Source organism: Balaenoptera musculus, chromosome 16 (assembly GCF_009873245.2).
Source record: "Balaenoptera musculus isolate JJ_BM4_2016_0621 chromosome 16, mBalMus1.pri.v3, whole genome shotgun sequence".
NCBI lineage: Eukaryota > Metazoa > Chordata > Mammalia > Artiodactyla > Balaenopteridae > Balaenoptera > Balaenoptera musculus.
Window position 1 is genome coordinate 64,799,695 of NC_045800.1, and position 16,948 is coordinate 64,816,642.

The 16,948-nt window shown below is 48.9% G+C and overlaps 1 protein-coding gene across 2 annotated transcripts in view; it reads right to left on the reverse strand.

Annotated features, from left to right (window-relative positions):
* Nucleotides 1-16,948, reverse strand: part of HK1 (hexokinase 1) — a 71,054-nt gene that overhangs the window by 41,528 nt on the left and 12,578 nt on the right. For both annotated transcript variants that reach the window (XM_036828247.1, XM_036828246.1), the window contains exon 2: nucleotides 10,493-10,655. In XM_036828247.1, coding sequence (XP_036684142.1) covers nucleotides 10,493-10,655 — 163 coding nt within the window. The remainder of the gene's footprint in view (nucleotides 1-10,492; nucleotides 10,656-16,948) is intronic.

Sequence of the window (16,948 nt, forward strand, 5' to 3'; positions counted from 1 at the left end):
GACACTTGTGTTTTTCCACCCGGGGGATTTTTTTTTTTTTAAATAAATTTATTTGTTTTATTTTTGGCTGCGTTGGATCTTCGTTGCTGCGCGCGGGCTTTCTCTAGTTGTGTTGAGCGGGGGCTACTCTTCGTTGTGGTGCGCAGGCTTCTCATTGCAGTGGTTTCTCTTGTTGCGGAGCACGGGCTCTGGCACACGGGCTTCAGTAGTTGTGGCTCGTGGGCTCTAGAGCACAGGCTCAGTAGTTGTGGCGCACGGGCTTAGTTGCTCCACAGCATGTGGGATCTTCCAGGACCAGGGCTCGAACCCGTGTCCCCTGCATTGGCAGGCGGATTCTTAACCACTGCGCCACCAGGGAAGCCCGCGGGGGATGTTTTTAACAGAAGTCTCTCTTGGTCAGATAGGAGTAAACTGGCTTGATACGGTTATATTCGTGAAGACCAATGTGTGCAGTGATTGGGGTGGACCTCAGTGGGACAGAGAAAGATGACAGGACCGTATGCCACGACCATGATACAGCACCAATGGAGGAGGCCATGATGGGCAAGATTCCAAACCATTAAGCCACTATCTAATATTCTTTACCCTAGTTACCCTCACTCATTCTCTTCCAAAATCAATTAAAATCTGTTAATTTTACTTCTGATGTTACATTCTCACTGTCTCACTATCTTTTCATTTTCTTGATGGTGACTTTTGAAGGATAAAAGGTTTTAATTTTGATGAAGTGCAACTTATCTACTTTTTTCTTCTGTTGTTAGTGCTTTTGGTGTTATTTCTAAAAATCCATTGCCAAATCCAAGGTCACAAAGATTCGCACCTATGTTTCCTTCTAAGAGTTTTATAGTTTTAGGTCATACATTTAGGTATTTGATCCATTTTGAGTTAATTTTTGTATATGATATGAGGTAGAGGTCCAACTTCATTCTTTTGCATGTGGATATCCACTGTCAAATTCCAGCACCATTTGTTGAAAAGACTACTCTTTCCCTCATTGGCACCCTTGTCAAAAATCAAGTGACTATAAATGTATGGGTATTTCTGGACTCCCCATTCTTTTTTCTCCAGTTTTATTGAGATGTAATTGACATAGTGAACTCTCAGTTTTGATCCACTGATCTATATGTCTAACCTTATGGCCGTACGACACTGTCTTGACTACTACTGCTTTGAAATTTTGAAACTGGGAAGTGAAAGTCCTCCAACTTTGTTCTTCTTTTTCAAGATGGTTTTGGCTATCCTGGGTCCCTTGAGCTCTTTAATTTTTTTCTTAAGTAGTGGTTGGCCTTTTTAAAAAAACAGCTTTTCTTTTATAAAGCTGACGCCATCTTTGTATTTGATTCTACCAAGCTTTAAGCTCCGACACACTGCTCTATTTCTGGAACTTAGAATGGTTGTTTGGCATACAGTAAGAACACAACAAATACTTGAACTAATGAGGGTGGAAAGGAATCAATGAATGAACCAAAGTCTTCTCACACTGAATTTCTGTTCTTACCCTCTCAAGCTCCTTGAGGGAAGAACCACAACTTAGGATTCTTTACATCTGCCCTTGGCACCCAGGACAGCTCAATAAATGCTTGGTAGCTGCTTGATCACAAGGGTTGGTGGCCCATTCATTCATTCAAGGCAGCCTTGCTTGTTGTTCATAAAACAGGAAGCAGTTATACCGCTGGTTGGTTGGTATTTTTTTTTTAATAATAGCTTTATTGAGAAATAATTCACCTATCACATTTTAAAGTGTACACTTTGGTGGGTTTTAGTATATTTACAGAGTTGCGCAACCATCACCACTATCTAATTATAGAAATTTTCCGTCATCCCCAAAAGAAACTCCGTACCCATTTGCAGTCACTCCCCGTTTCTTCCCAAACCCCCTCATCCACCAACAACCACTAATCCATTGTCTGTCTCTAGAGATTTCCCTATTTTGGACATTTCATATCAGTGGACTACAATATGTGGCCCCCTGTGGTTGGCTTCTTTCATCTACCATGATGTTTTCAAGGCTCACCTATGTTGTAGCATGTATCAGTACCTCATTCCTTTTTACGACTGAGTTATATTCCACTGTATAGATATACCACATGATGCCACTGTTTTTGGGGGGGTTTTTTTGGCCGCACCATGTGGCATGCAGAACCTTAGTTCCCCGACCAGGGATCAAACCCGTGCCCCCTACAGTGGAAATGTGGAGTCCTAACCACTGGACCGCCAGGGAATTCCCCATGATGACGTTGTTTTTAAATTGCTTCTATCGTGACTTCCCTGGTGGCGCAGTGGTTAAGAATCTGCCTGCCAATGCAGGGGACGCGGGTTCGAGCCCTGGTCCGGGAAGATCCCACGTGCCACGGAGCAACTAAGCCCGTGCGCCACAACTACTGAGCCTGTGCTCTAGAGCCCGCGAGCCACAACTGAAGCCCGCGCGCCTACAGCCTGTGTTCTGCAACAAGAGAAGCCACTGCAATGAGAAGCCCGCGCACCGCAACAAAGAGTAGCCCCCGCTCGCTGCAACTAGAGAAAGCCCGCGAAGACCCAACGCAGCCAAAAATAAATAAATAAGTTAATTAAAACAAACAAACAAACAAACAAAAACTGCTTCTATGGTCCAAAGGAAAGAGACCAAGGGAGAATGCTGGGAAGCAGGTGTCATAGCTTTGTAGGAAATTCTGACCCTGATGTTACAGGTTGTTCAAATCAGTTTAGGGTTTTCTTTGGGCTCCCATCAGAATTCTAACCCCTATGGTGCTTACACTACTACTCAGTTAAAAAAATGAATTTGGTATGAGGTGCTTCCTCTCAGGAGGAAGAACTACCAGAACACCAAAAGCACTTTATTTAACCATCATTCATTGAGCCTTTCTGTACTCCAGTCGCTAAGTACTTCATATGCCTCATTTTACTTTTAACCCTCTCCACCCAATGAAATAGGTACTATTATGATCCCCGTTCTACAGATGAGCAAGTAAAGGCTGGGAGGGATTAGGTAACTTGCCAAAGCGCACGGCCAGTAAGTGGCAGAGCCAGAATTTGAATCCAAAGCCCAAATTCATAACCGTTGGATAAAACTGCCTCCTGGACAGACCTCGGGGACAAGGATCCCCAAGGACAGCATCAAAGTGAGACTTCAGCACATCAGGAACAGCTACATCTCTCTTTGGGGGTCTCGTCAACATCCACGATTCCTTGCAGCTTCTGACTCTGTTCTTTTGCTTTGATCTTTAATGAAGATAATGAAAACTCCTTCCGGTAAGCAACTATAAACCACTCGTGCATAGGGAAATAATAGGCACAAAAGCAAACACCGTGCTAGGATGAAAATATGGGTACTTTTTATTTTGTTAACAACATTTTAATTTAATTATTTACTGTTTTAATGGTTTTCAAAAAATAAAACCATTTATTTATTTCATGTTTTACACTGGCTTTCATCATAACTTAAAAACAATAGCTTGAGAAATTTTTCAGTTGCCAGCCCGGTCAAAAGTCTCATTTTCAGTTGAATGAAAGGCCTAAGTAAAAGGTTCTTGTGCTCAAGTTCCAGGTGATGGTCGGGCATCTCCTTCTTATTGGTGTCAGTGTCAACACACATCGGGTAAGAGCTTTCAGCCCTTCATGCAGAAAGGGATCAGGTTTCAAGCAGCACCTTTGCAGGACCCAGGCCTGAAGTTTTCAAGCAAGATAAGTGAAAATGGTCTCAGCTGCCTCTAGGTCGGGAAGGAACCTGGCCTTAGGGTGCATGGGGCTGGCCCACACTTCTGCAGCTCTGCAAGACCCCTGTCCCACCCCAGCTCTCCACTGCTCCCTTTTTTTTTTTTTTTTTTTTTTAACACAAACACAGGTCAGTAGGGTTCCAAGGAGTTAGGGTCAGAGAAGGAGACCAGAAAGGCGGCCTTAAGATGTCAGGACAACGTTAAATACTGCATACTCCACACACCTGCTAGTGGGAGTTGATGGGTTTGAGGGGGGCCTTTCCCTGAAGGCATTTTACAAGAGGTCACTGTTAAGCCCAGCACAGTTCCTGATCTTTCCCTGAGCAGTGACCCTGATTCCAGGGTGTGCTTGTGATTGCTAAAAGAAATGGCAGTTGGCATCTCTTCTGTAAATCACATTTGCACCTCAGGAAATGCGAGACAAATATTAACTTACCTTCTCGGTTTATGGATAAGGAAGCTCCAACCAAACTAGGTGAATGACTTGCTCATAGTCACGCCTGTGGCAAGGCCAGGGCCCTTCCCTTTCCTTAGTCACTCATGTACTTGCAAATACTGGGATGCTCCTAATTTTTTATGTATATATGGCTTATCTTCCTCAGTTGGATGATAAGCAATTTGAAGGCCAGGGCAATTTAACATGCTTACTTCCCTCCCCCAGTACTGAGTCCTTCAAATCAGTACGTGTTTGCTGCTAGTTTGATAAGAACTACCTGGGTTAAATGCATGGTCTGTTCAGTCCTATCCTCTGCCAGGCAAAGGACACCAAGGAACAACTTCTGGAAAGGGCAGCAAGATTTCCGGTAAGCTTTGTTTGCTGTCTAGCACCTCTTTAGATAACTACCCTTCCTGGTTTTCACCTGAGTTGGGGGTGGGGCTGACCACCCACTCCAGCTCCAGGGAACCAATGTGTGACCCAAGAGCACCCAGAGTCCCCCACTTTGGCCATCATGATTGGTTCAGGATGGGCAAGTGATCCACGTCAGCCAATCATTACCCTCTCCAAGACCACCTCTGGGACCTCTAGTTCTTAGGTGAGGTGTCAGCTAGGGCTGCCAGGGCTGTCTCTGCCACCATAAGGGAGAGGTGGCCTACGAACGATGCCGACACAAAGACTGAAAGAATAAGAGACAGATGAGTCCCTGTCAACAGAAGCCAACTTACAACTCCATTTCCCAGTTATGTGAACCTAGAATTCCCTTTCTTGCTTATACAACTTTGAGTTAGATTTCTTTCAGCTACAACCAGAGGCTTCTGGGTTCAATATTCTTTATTAGGCAATGAGTCCCCCAAATACCAACTTGCCCTCCATAAAGGATCTATCCTCCCCTTTATGTCAGTTGGTTCCCCCATTCAGAGCTGTGGTGTCCAGTCACCCTGCTGCAGAGGCACCAGAGCTGCAGCCTATGGGCTCGTCCACATTATGTGGGGATATTGGGGTGGGGATGAGACAGCCTGCCTCTGCTTCCCCCTTTTTCCTGCCTCCTCCCCCTGTAACATCACAGGGATGCCAGTGACTTCTGAAAAGCTCTGACTCTTTCCTCCAGGGCTAGACCTACACATTTAGGTCTGATGGGTGGGGGTCCTTTGACTGGCGGCATCAGCTGGGAAGGGGCCTCTCAAAGAATTCTTACAAAGTCGGTTATTAAGTTACAATGATGATCAGGAGAACAATGACCCCCTGTAACTCTCAAGGTGGTTTGCAGTTTCCAAAGCACTGTCATCTGATCCTCTTGACAGCCTTGTAAGGCAGGCAGGGCAGGACGGTCACACCTATTTTACAGATGAGGAAATGGAGGCTTAGAGAGTTAAGTGACTTCTCCAAGGTCGCAGAGATAATAAGCAGCAGAGCCAGAGATGAATCCAGTGTTCTGGGTTTCTATTTTATTTTATTTTTTCCTTTAAATTCAAGTTCAGCTTCTTTTTGCAGCAGTTGGCTTCCCTCTAACTTCCTCTTCAAATCTTTGGCCTCAACCTTCCTGTCGGCCGCTGCTGAGACTTCATCCCACATTTCCCATTTCCACTGAAGCCAGAAGAACTGCTCTTCTAGAGAAGGCTCATTAAACAAAACATCTGAAGGGCCCCCGGCAACTCTCCACTTTCTAATGACAACCATTATTACCAGCAAATAATGGAAAACAAACACGGGGACAGATGTCTCTCTTGAGTCCAGACCTGCGCTGGAATACAGGGCAAATAAAAACTCTGCTTTCATGAAATGCCTACCTTTGCTCTGCTCCATGAATTAATTCTGTACATGAGACACAAAGCCTTCCCTCCTGTCTGCAATCCAGCTAGTTGATGAGAGTTTACACCTTCGTCAGAAACCCACCCAGAACGCTAGACATTCAGGAGATTTCATGGATGGAGAGAATTTCTGAGACAATCCAACCACCTTCCCAGATAAGGAAACAGGCAGAGAAAGGTAAGTGACCAGCCCAAATGCCGTGGAAAAAGGAAATATTTTCCTTCCTTTGGCTGGAAAGTAGTATATTTTAAGCCCCCAGAATTTAACTGTGACCACACTGCAAATCAAACATTTTTAACTTAACCTTTGAGCAAAGAGCCTGCTAGGAACCATGAAACAGAAACAAGGAAATGTTCAACTCAATTTACCCTTGAGAAGCTTACGATCTAATTGGTATTTATGGATACAATATCCTGAGTGATAAATGACAAGAGGAGAAAAGAGGGGAGGTTTCACAAGTGAGACAAAGTGTTGGCCAGGACTTCTGAGGCAGGCTGGACGCAGCTAGGCACCTATCCCCGACTGGGCAGCTCTGAAGAGGGGTTTCTGTCTAGCCAAGTCATCGGAGTAAAAAGGCTTCAATATCTTTCTTCTTTATATATTATTCATACCTTTCCCACTCCAGAAAGGATATGCAGCAGCTAAAAGCCACTTTAGGGTTTGTTTGTTGTTTTTTTAAACCTAGTGTGTAGATTACTGGAGAGCAATTAAAGAAAAACCACTGCCCATAAAAATCGTCAAAAGGAGAAAAAATTAATAAAAATGGGCTGATAACATTTCCGAAAAATCAGTAGAGTTTCAAAACTCTGAGTCCAGTCATGAGGGTCAAGGTCAGCGGGAAAGGAAAGGTTTGTTTCTCCCTCTGACTTGGAAGTCACATCACCACTTGACGGGCAGGGGCATCTGTCAACCTCGGTAAATCCAAGTTATCCTTTGGTGGTTTGGGATTACCACTAATTCTGTCTCTGACTAATTATACAGTTGAAGCAGTAATTAACATTGCGAAAAGGGACTAGCACCACGGTTTACTATGAAGGAGACCTACATTCCAGCTACCCCAGGGGACCTCCTGGTTGGAGGCACTTCCATCACAAAGGGGCAGGGGCCGGACTGGGGTCAGGGATCCAAGGCCTTGGTATCAATGTCAATGTCTGTGTGGGGCTGTAGCGACCATTCCGAGGGGAGTGTGGGCCCCTGGGCACATGACCTGAGCCCACCCGTGAATATTAGGAACAGTCATAGGGAGAAGAAGTATAGGGTGTATTACAGGTTGCACAGTGGCCCCCCCAAAAGATATGTGGAAGTCCTAACTCTGGGTACCTGTAAATGTGGCCTCATTAGGAAATAGGGTCTTTGCAGATGTAATCAAGTTAAGAGGAGGTCATGAGTGTGGGTCCTAATCTGACTGGTATCCTTCTAAGAGGAAAATGCCATGTGACAATAGAGACAGAGATTGGAGAGACGCTACTACACGCCAAGGAATGCCAAGGACTGACAGCCACCGCCAGAAGCTAGCAAAAGGCAAGGAAAGATTCAACCCAGTGTCTCAGAAGGAGCGTGGCCCTGCTGACACCTTGATTTTGGACTTCTAGCTTCCAGAACTGTGAGATAATTCACTCTGATTTAAAGTTACCCAGTTCGTGGTACTTTGTTACAGCAGCGTGGGAAACTAACGCAGGGTAGAAGAAACAGTCACCAAGGAGCACAGAGGTGGGCAGGGTAGGGGAAGGCTGGGGGGCCCAGGGCCTCATGCATAGGAGGGTGGGTCCTTGTGGTTCAGGGCTTTGGTTCCTCCTCCTGCTCCTCCCCCCCTCCCCCTCCCCCTCCTCCTCTTTCTGTTCTCAGCACTGTTCTGGGCTCCCAAGAGGCCCTAAACATTTGGCCCCACCTACGCTGGAGATAAGAAAGGCTCAGAAGGAGGCATGGGGCCCAGGCTGCTGGCTCCAGTTTCACAAACCCTAGGACAGTGTTTCCCAACATGGGCAAATTACCACATATGTCATCACATTTAAGACACCACTGACTGCAGACACATCATTATTTTATGTAATACGAAAAGAGAAAAAAATACTGCCAATAATAACTTAAAGATGCAACTATTGTACAATGCATTGTTGATTTCAGAGGACTCAAACAAAAAGGTGTCTCAAAATAGATGAAATATAGTAATAGATGTTGGGGGGAAAGATCAAACAGGTTTGGGGAAAAGGCAGGTAGCCGGGTTAAACAGGTTTCTCTCCTGCAGGACTGCTCAGGGCCTTTAATAGGTTGGTGTCTGCTTTGAATCTCTAAGAGGGGGCTGCAGAATGTTGTCTTTCCCAAATGAGGATGAGTTTTGGGCCCTGTTTTAAAGAGTAACTAATGGGGGCTTCCCTGGTGGCGCAGTGGTTGAGAATCTGCCTGCCAATGCAGGGGACACGGGTTCGAGCCCTGGTCTGGGAAGATCCCACATGCCGCGGAGCAACTAAGCCCGTGAGCCACAATTACTGAGCCTGCGTGTCTGGAGCCTGTGCTCCGCAACAAGAGAGGCCGCGACAGTGAGAGGCCCGCGCACCGCGATGAAGAGTGGCCCCCGCTTGCCGCAACTGGAGAAAGCCCTCGCACAGAAACGAAGACCCAACACAGCCATAAATAAATAAATAAAATTAAAAAAAAAAAAAGAAATTGAAAATTGTATTAAAAAAAAAAAAAAAAAGAGTAACTAATGGGGACAAATGGCTAGATTACTAGCCATTTGTGTATGTGGATCACACTTTGAGCCCCTCAACCCTGGAAATGGTGTGTGAAAGAGTGAGGGAGGGCACCTCCTGCTGACACACGGTCCTGGGAAGGGGAGCTGGTTTGCAAGCCGCGTTCAGGATGAAAGAGAAGCCATCTCTCATGGGATGTGCCAGCGCTGGGCCAGTCACACAGGATCAGGTGCCCCCCAGGCATAAGGCATCCTTCTGAGCTCTCCAAGCAAAGCCAGAGCAGAGGCCCTGGGGGGCTGCCCACCCCACCTCGCCTCCCCTTCCTCTTTTCTCAGCTGACAGCAGGCACGGCCACACCTCTCCTACAGAACTCAACTAACCCTGTAAAGGCACAAATGCTCCTGGATGTGGATGCCATTCGGGGCTGGGAAAAAGCAGGAGCGAATTACAAAGCCAGAGGCATCAGAACAAAACCCAGGGGACACCACGGTCTGATCCCTCTGATGGCTAGAATCTCTTCAGCAGTCATAAAAAAAAAAACCTAAACTGCTGGTCACCAAGACCTCAAGGAAAACAAAAGGATAAAAGTGGAGTAGATTTTAAACAGTCAAGAAACATCAGAGATATAAGTACCAGTGTGTGTGCATGAAGTAAACCCCACCTGTGGCCACAGGGCAAACAGAGCACACGCCCTTCCTAGGTGTCCCAATCTTGTTCAGGACTTTAAAGGCCGGCTGCAGGCACAGCAGGACCTTTCCACTGCAGCCAGTCCTCCAACAAGCCGTGCACTCGCCCACCCTTCATAAACATCAGCCGCAACAGCTGCAGTTTTCCTGATGTCCATTTTGTCGGCTCCATATCAGATGCCCCAAATCGCAGCTTTAAACTAGTCCCCAGAGTAGGGAAGAAACACAACAGCAGGAGTGTTGTAAGGGCCGTACTTTCAGGCTATGTACTCACAACCCTAAGAGAAACCTGACTTTCATGATCTCTCTCCCTCCCTCTCACAAAGCAGGCGAACCCCAGCCTAGAGCACAGAACATGGCTCAGAGCAGGATTCCTGTGCGTGCGCTAAGCTGGGGCAGGCACAGCACCCACCCCTGGGTCAGCCAGACAGAACGACCTCCACTGAGCAGGCCAAGGCCAGGCTGTGCCCTCCCAGCCTCCACTCTGCCAAGAGCCGGGGCTGAGGCCACTCCCTGGGGAGGGGGTACTGACAATCCTCAGGGAGCCCCCAGATCCCCACTGTGGGGCATGAGCCACACGATGCAGACCAACAGGATAATTTTTTTTTTTCCAGTCCTACTCCTCTCACCATTTCTCTGCTTGAGGGGCTACCTTGACTTAGCATCTATGAAATTTGTACAAATGGGGACTTGAGTCTCCCCCCTGAGTCTGAGACCCACCTGGCCGCTAGGATCGCTACTTAACTGGGGTACTAAAAGCAGGCCTTGGTGCCCTGATGGAGAGATTCTCCTAACATGAACTCTTCATCTGTTCTGGAGCCATTCATGTTCTGAAGACATAAGAGTAACTCACACAGCATCTGTAAGATCCATAAACGCTACACTTTCTTACCATAAGTCACTAGACAGTCAGGCGGATGAAGGCAGGTCAGCATGGTCCAACCATGGTATCCCCTAGCACATGGTAGGATCTCAATGGACATACATTGGATTGATGGATAGATGAATGGATGGACGGGAGAACAGACGGATGGAATGGTGAATGAATGAGTAAATGAATGAAAGATGAATGAACAAACAAATGAATGTAAGTTGGAAGGGTGGCTTCACAGAGCTTTCAGCCCTCAGAGCCCAATCTCTGGGTGAGAGACTCACCTGAACCATCAGGAATGGACCTTACAAACGTTGGCAACATCTTGACTGTGGCTGTTGGATTAAAATCCCGGGAGAGGCCATTCTTCATCTCCTTTTTGAAACGAGCCATGATATCTAACAGAGTTTCATCAGAGAGCCGCATGGCATAGAGATATTTGTCGATCTGGAAGAAGGATGAGAAGGAAAGAAAGTGAGGCCAAGGCTGAGGAAGGTCGTTTCAGCTCAGGTCTGGCTGGGGTAGGACAGGGCAGGCAGCGTGAGGTTCCCGCCTGCCTAAGACAATCCAGCTCCTGTGGGCACTGGGACACCCATGTTGGCCCATCATTCAACTGTGATCAACCATGTCACCCAGAGCACGCTTGCAAATGCTCTGAGCCCCGGTTCCCCCCCTGTAAAATGAACCAGACACCTCCAAGGTCCCTTCCAATCCTTGAATATTACATGGAAGCTGCCCTTCAATCCCCAGGTACGTGCCAAAGGTACTTTAAGCCTCCACATGACTCCTTCCCTCTGTGAGAGGTGGCTGGCTCATCCTCACATGGATGGCAGTGCCACAGAACAAGGGCTCCAGAGCCATCTACCTGGGGTTCAAATCCAAGCTGCATCACTTACCAGCTGTGTGAACTTCAGTTTCCTCAACTGAAAAACTGAGATGATAAATAGAACGTAACTCACAGAACGTTGTAAGATCAAAGGAGACAGAGAAGCACTTAGAACACAGAAAGTGCTCAGTAAACATTAGCTATTATTAGCATTGTGAGGCAGTGGTGCTGGTGGGTTTCCTTGGGCATGGCTTCTAGGTAGGTGGAAACGGTGGACGAAGGGCTGGAGCCCTTCAGGACATGGGGCTGCAGGCCCAGAGCACAGAGACCTTAACCTCACTACCCCCAGCAGGTATGGGACAGCCCAAGTTCCCACGCCCGTGTGCCAGGGCCCATGTGCCCACACTTCCTGATCAGACCGCTCCCGACCCAACAGGACTAAACCAACCCGCTCCTCTTCCTGGGCTCCCCACTCTCCTCAAGGATCCCGGGCTCCTAACCTCAGGCCCCGTTGTTGTCATTTGTTGTTTTTCCTTCATAGTATCTTCCCGCTGACTCTCTCTGTTTACTGGGCACCTACTACATGTCTGGCTCTCGGTTAGACATCTGTCCTCATGGCGCCTGACCCTGTGGAGTTCACTGAAGTCTCTCTGTCTCACCATTCATTCTTTCTGCCACTCCCTGCCTTAGGAAGCCCTGATAACCATGTGCCTGGATTCCTGACGCCTGATGCTCATTCAGTGTAATGGTTTTCAATCTTCAATTTCTCTCCCTTCCAACCCATCCTCTACACCACGGCCACATTTCACTTTCTTTTTTTTTTCTTTTTTCTTTCTTTATAAATTTATAAATTTATTTATTTATTTATTTATTTATGGCTGTGTTGGGTCTTTGTTGCTGAGCGCAGGCTTTCTCTAGTTGCGGCGAGCGGGGGCTACTCTTCGTTGTGGTGCACGGGCTTCTCATTGCGGTGGCTTCTCTTGTCACGGAGCGCGGGCTCTAGGCGTGCAGGCTTTAGTAGTTGTGGCTCACAGGCTCAGTAGTTGTGGCTCGCGGGCTCAACAGTTGTGGCTCACGGGCTCTAGAGTGCAGGCTCAGTAGTTGTGGCGCACGGGCTTAGTTGCTCCGCGGCATGTGGGATCTTCCCGGACCAGGGCTCGAACCCGTGTCCCCTGCACTAGCAGGCGGACTCTTAACCACTGCACCACCAGGGAAGCCCCACACATTTCACCTTCTTAAACTGGGATCCTGGTCACTTCACTCCCCTGCTCAAAACCTTGCAAAGCCTCCCACATTGGAGGCACCTACACTCTGCAGGTGTGGCTCCGGGCTCTCTGAACACCAGCCAAACCACCTCTACCATTCCTGGGAGGTGCCTGGCTCTCCTGTTGAAATGCCCTTTCTTCTCTTCCCAGCTACTCAAAGCTCACCTCCCCTTCAAGGTTCAAATTAAATGTCACCCCTCCTGCAGACGTCGAGACCCTCGGGGTGCAGATAACGCCTCCCTCAGCACTGATCTCTCTGCACGGTCCAGCCTGGATCATCACTTTCTACGCCTGTCACCTGGACAGTGTCTGCTCCACTCACCTTGACCTCCCGGTGTCTCACAAGCAGCCTCACACACGGCAAGTTTCTGGCAGAGGGACAGACAGATTTATGACCCAATGCGGATGAAAAGACCTTCGACGTGATTTGCTTCTGAGAATGGCATCTCATGCTTACTTTTCAGGGTGGCTGGAAACGTCCGACTCAAGGACACAGAGTCATTTCTGCATATTTTGGTCCTGGGCAGCCTTCTCGCTCTGGACTCCATGCCTCGTGCTCCCCCAGGCCCTGCCTGTCTCCTGTCTCAGGGACAATCAGGGCACTGGCAGAAGTCCCCCAGTGTCCTCTGTGGCCAGAGACAACCCTGCCCCCACCCGCATCTCTTCTACCGCAACTACCTTTTCCTTTGCCCTTCGGGAGAAAGCAATGCAGAGAAGGGCGATCAGAAACCGCCGAGAGCTGAAAGAGAAACGGCCAGAACACAGCCCTAGGAGAAGACATGCTCTGTTCTACCCCCAAGGCTGGCAGCGCTAATCAGCAGCCCTTGCTGTCACCACGCCCACGTGCTGGTCGGGAGAGGCAGTCACACGTGCACGAGCGGCCACAGAAGCACACGGGGGCTACTAAGCACAAACCGGAGAAGGCTACTGGGAGGGGTGATGTCAGAGAGTGCGTCCAGGCACAAACAAGAGCGTGTGTGAAGGCCAAAGGTGAGGGAGGGAGGGTGGTCTGCGGGATGATGGAGCACACACTGCAAGAAGTGAAGCAACCGGAAAGACTGCCAGGAGCTAAGCCTGCAGGGTCTTATCCACTGGGCGAACAAATTTAGACTCTAAACGTGACTCTACTGAGTGTTCAACAGTGAGACGTGTTTCAGGAAGCTCAAGCTGTGCGCTGGGGAGGGGACGGGCGAGCAGGAGCAGAGCAGTAACAGTCACGGCGCTGCTCTGGCATTTGGACATGTTTCCACTACCACGCTCCTCACCCTGCATCACGATTATCTGTCTATTGACCTGCCCATCTCCTCTGATAACATGTGAGTTCCGCAGGAAAGGAAAGACGGAAGAGACCTTTGCCTGGCACAAAAGAGGAATTCAATGAATGCCGGATGCTAGAATAATACTTTATAATTACATCAAGGTTTACCGTATATCAAGTGCTTTCACATCCAATATGTCATTTAACCTTCAAAACGACCCTGTCAGGGGGACATTCTTTTTTTTTCTTTTTAAAATTTATTTATTTATTTATTTATTTTTGGCTGCGTTGGGTCTTCATTGCTGCACGCAGGCTTTCTCTAGTTGCGGCGCACGGGCTTCTCATTGCAGTGACTTCTCTTGCTGCGGAGCATGGGCTCTAGGCACACGGGCTTCAGTACTTGTGGCTCGTGGGCTCTAGAGCACAGGCTCAGTAGGTGTGGCGCACGGGCTTAGCTGCTCCGCGGCATGTGGGATCTTCCCAGACCAGGGGTCGAACCCATGTCCCCTGCATTGGCAGGTGGATTCTTAACCACTGCACCACCAGGGAAGTCCCAGGGGGACATTCTTAATCCCCATTCTACAGTTGTAAAAACTGAGGCTCCAAGAAGCTAAGTGATTAGTTCGAAGCACACAGCCAGGGAGTCAGGTCTCATAACTGAGAGTCTAACACTCTCCCTACAACCGTCCCCATCCCTTGGAGAAGGCCATTCCCCCTACCGTGTGGAGATCAGGCCCAAGCAAAGCTGCTGAGATTTTCCAGCTGGACAGGGAGAAACTTCTAGAAGAAGCAGGGCTCCACAGCCAGCCTGCCTCCTAACTCAAGGCGCAGCTCAGCACAGGGACAGTGATTCCGGAAGCCAGATGTTGTTAGGACAGCCAGTCACACCCGAATAGAGGCAAGAAGCTCAAACAAGAAAACAGGCTGGGGATATAAAAGACGAGCTGGCCCCCCAGCGTAGAAGGAAGGAGGGCTTTCCCCCTCTGGTTCAGGTTCATGAATCATCATGTGGTACAACTCCTCTCAGAAGAGATGTGGAAATTGGGGCCAGAAGGAGGATACAGCTTAGGGCAGAGCTGGAACTGACTTTGAAGCCTCCTGGATCTCAGGTGCATGAGAATAAGCCAAGGGGCACCCCTCCTGATTCTCAAGAGCTCAGGAAGGGCCTTTGAACGGCATAGATCCTGGGGCTGGGCTGCAGGTACCCCCCAACGCTGCCCAGCCAGGCAGACACCTGGTGCAGGGCTCAGCAGATCCACCCCATCTGGACTGTGGCCCTTTAAGCAGCCCAGGAAGCGCTGGAACAAGAGACATTTGCAGAACACTCCCAGGGGCCCAGAGTGCCCAGCACCTCACTGAACAAGGGGCCTCTTTCCTCTCATTCAGACTAGCCCTGCCTCGCAGCTGGCCAGGCTGCCCCTGTCCACCTGGGAAAGAAGCTGGGAAAGGGTGGTGGGTGGAAGGGGGTAGAAAGGAAGGGTGTCCTCCTGCCCATTTGCTCCAGAACTCTGCAAGAACCCCAGTATAAGAGCTGCTTTTCTTATAGAAGGTTGGCCCAGAAGCCCAGGAGGGGAGAGATGGGGGAGAGATGGAGGAGGGATGCAGGGCCGGAGAAGGACAACTTCGGGCTTTGGGAGGTTTGGCCAAAGTCTGTGGTCCTTTCGGCATTTCTATTTCCTTCCATCCCCTCTCAATAGCAACTCCAGATCTTTTCCTCTCCCCTCTCTCTCTCTCCCTCTCACATTTCCACAATCCTTGCTCTTCTCTTAGGACGCTGCCTCAAACTTTGCTGCTCTGGCCAAACACTGGTGCCCAAAGAATCCCAACTGTGCCTCCAACCCCCAGCCCTACATTTTGGTGACAGGAGGGCACAGCATCTCTTCTGGTGGGCTTCAAGCTGCAAGCCTTTGGAACATCTGTCATAGGATGTCTGTCACAGACAGAGACAGAGGCTTCCAGGAGTCTGTGATAGGAACCCCCTGGGCTCACTTTCACACATGGTGTCTGACACAAGCATTCAGGACTCGGTCAGACTGGGAAGGAAATGGAGGAGGTGCCAGGGTCCCAGACACCATATGGCGAGCTGGGTCCTGCAGACTCTTGGCTCAGACTGATGAGGCCCCTGTCCAGCCCCCAGGGCATCTTTCACCACCACCACCCCTCCCTCCCGCCAGGGGAAGAGCCCTTCTCCCGAGGGTGGGAGCCAAGGTGGCTGCACAGGGCAGGCACTGGTGCCCTACTACTGTGCAAATACTGGTCCTGGGCTGTCCCTCCTGCGGACCAAGAGGGCCTGGAAGCTCTTATCGGCTCCAGAAGCAGGAACACAGCAGAGGCAGGAGGAGATGTCAGAAGAGAACGCAACCTCACCAAGCCCCGCTGGCCCAGAGCTGTCGGGCCAGTGGAAGAGCCCAGTGACCCCGCACTGGTCTAACCTCAAACATTTCTGTGCCTGACCCCAGCCCCACCTCCTGCTCCCAACAGACACGTATGAAAAAGACAATTCAAGACTGGACATGCCCAAGTAGACAGGCTGGTCATGGCAGGAGGCTCCGTAACCACTGGTGACCCGGGCACTCTGACCCCCTGTGGGAGGGGGAACAGCCATGGAAAATTTTCACTCCCTCTCTCGTCCATTCTTCCGTGAGGATCAAGAACGAGGCAGAGCAACAGGTGTGACTGAAGTTGATCAGCACAGGCCTATGAAGTGAACGTTCCAAGTGAGACATTTTACTTGCAAAGGAAATTGGGGAGCTGGCAGTGAAGCGTTAAGAAGGGCTCTTGCTTAAGGGCAGGGCAGAGATTTCAACATCAGATTCACTTCTCTTTCTTAAGGAGACTGACTCAGGAACGAACGGGTCCAGGGGGATTAATATTATTTTAATAAGAGCTCACGTGTGCAGAGGGCTTTGCTATTTATACACACAACTTTCACATACATTATCCCACCTGGACGGCATACAAAGAGAAGCAATGAGCTCATGGATGCCAGGGGCCTGGCATGAAGCGGTGCCTAATATGTTAGTTCCCCTTCTCCCAGCACAGAAACCCAGCAAAGTAGGCAGGAGAGATATCGTTATCTCCATCCTGTAGTCGAGGAAACTGAGACCCATGACTCACACAAAGTCACATGGTTTATAAGTGGCAGCTGGATCTACATTCCAGGTCTTCTAACCCCTCATTTTGGTCCTTTCTTACATGATGGGAAGAACACAGGGCTATGGATGAAGAGAACTGGGTTCAAATCTAGGACCTGCCATTTATTAGCTGTGTGACTTTGGACAAGTTACTTAACCTCTCTGAGTCCTGATTTTCTCACTTTTAAATGAGGATAATTATACTTTCTCCTCAGAGAGCTATTCGGAGAATTTTAATTATGTGCCAAGAACTCTTC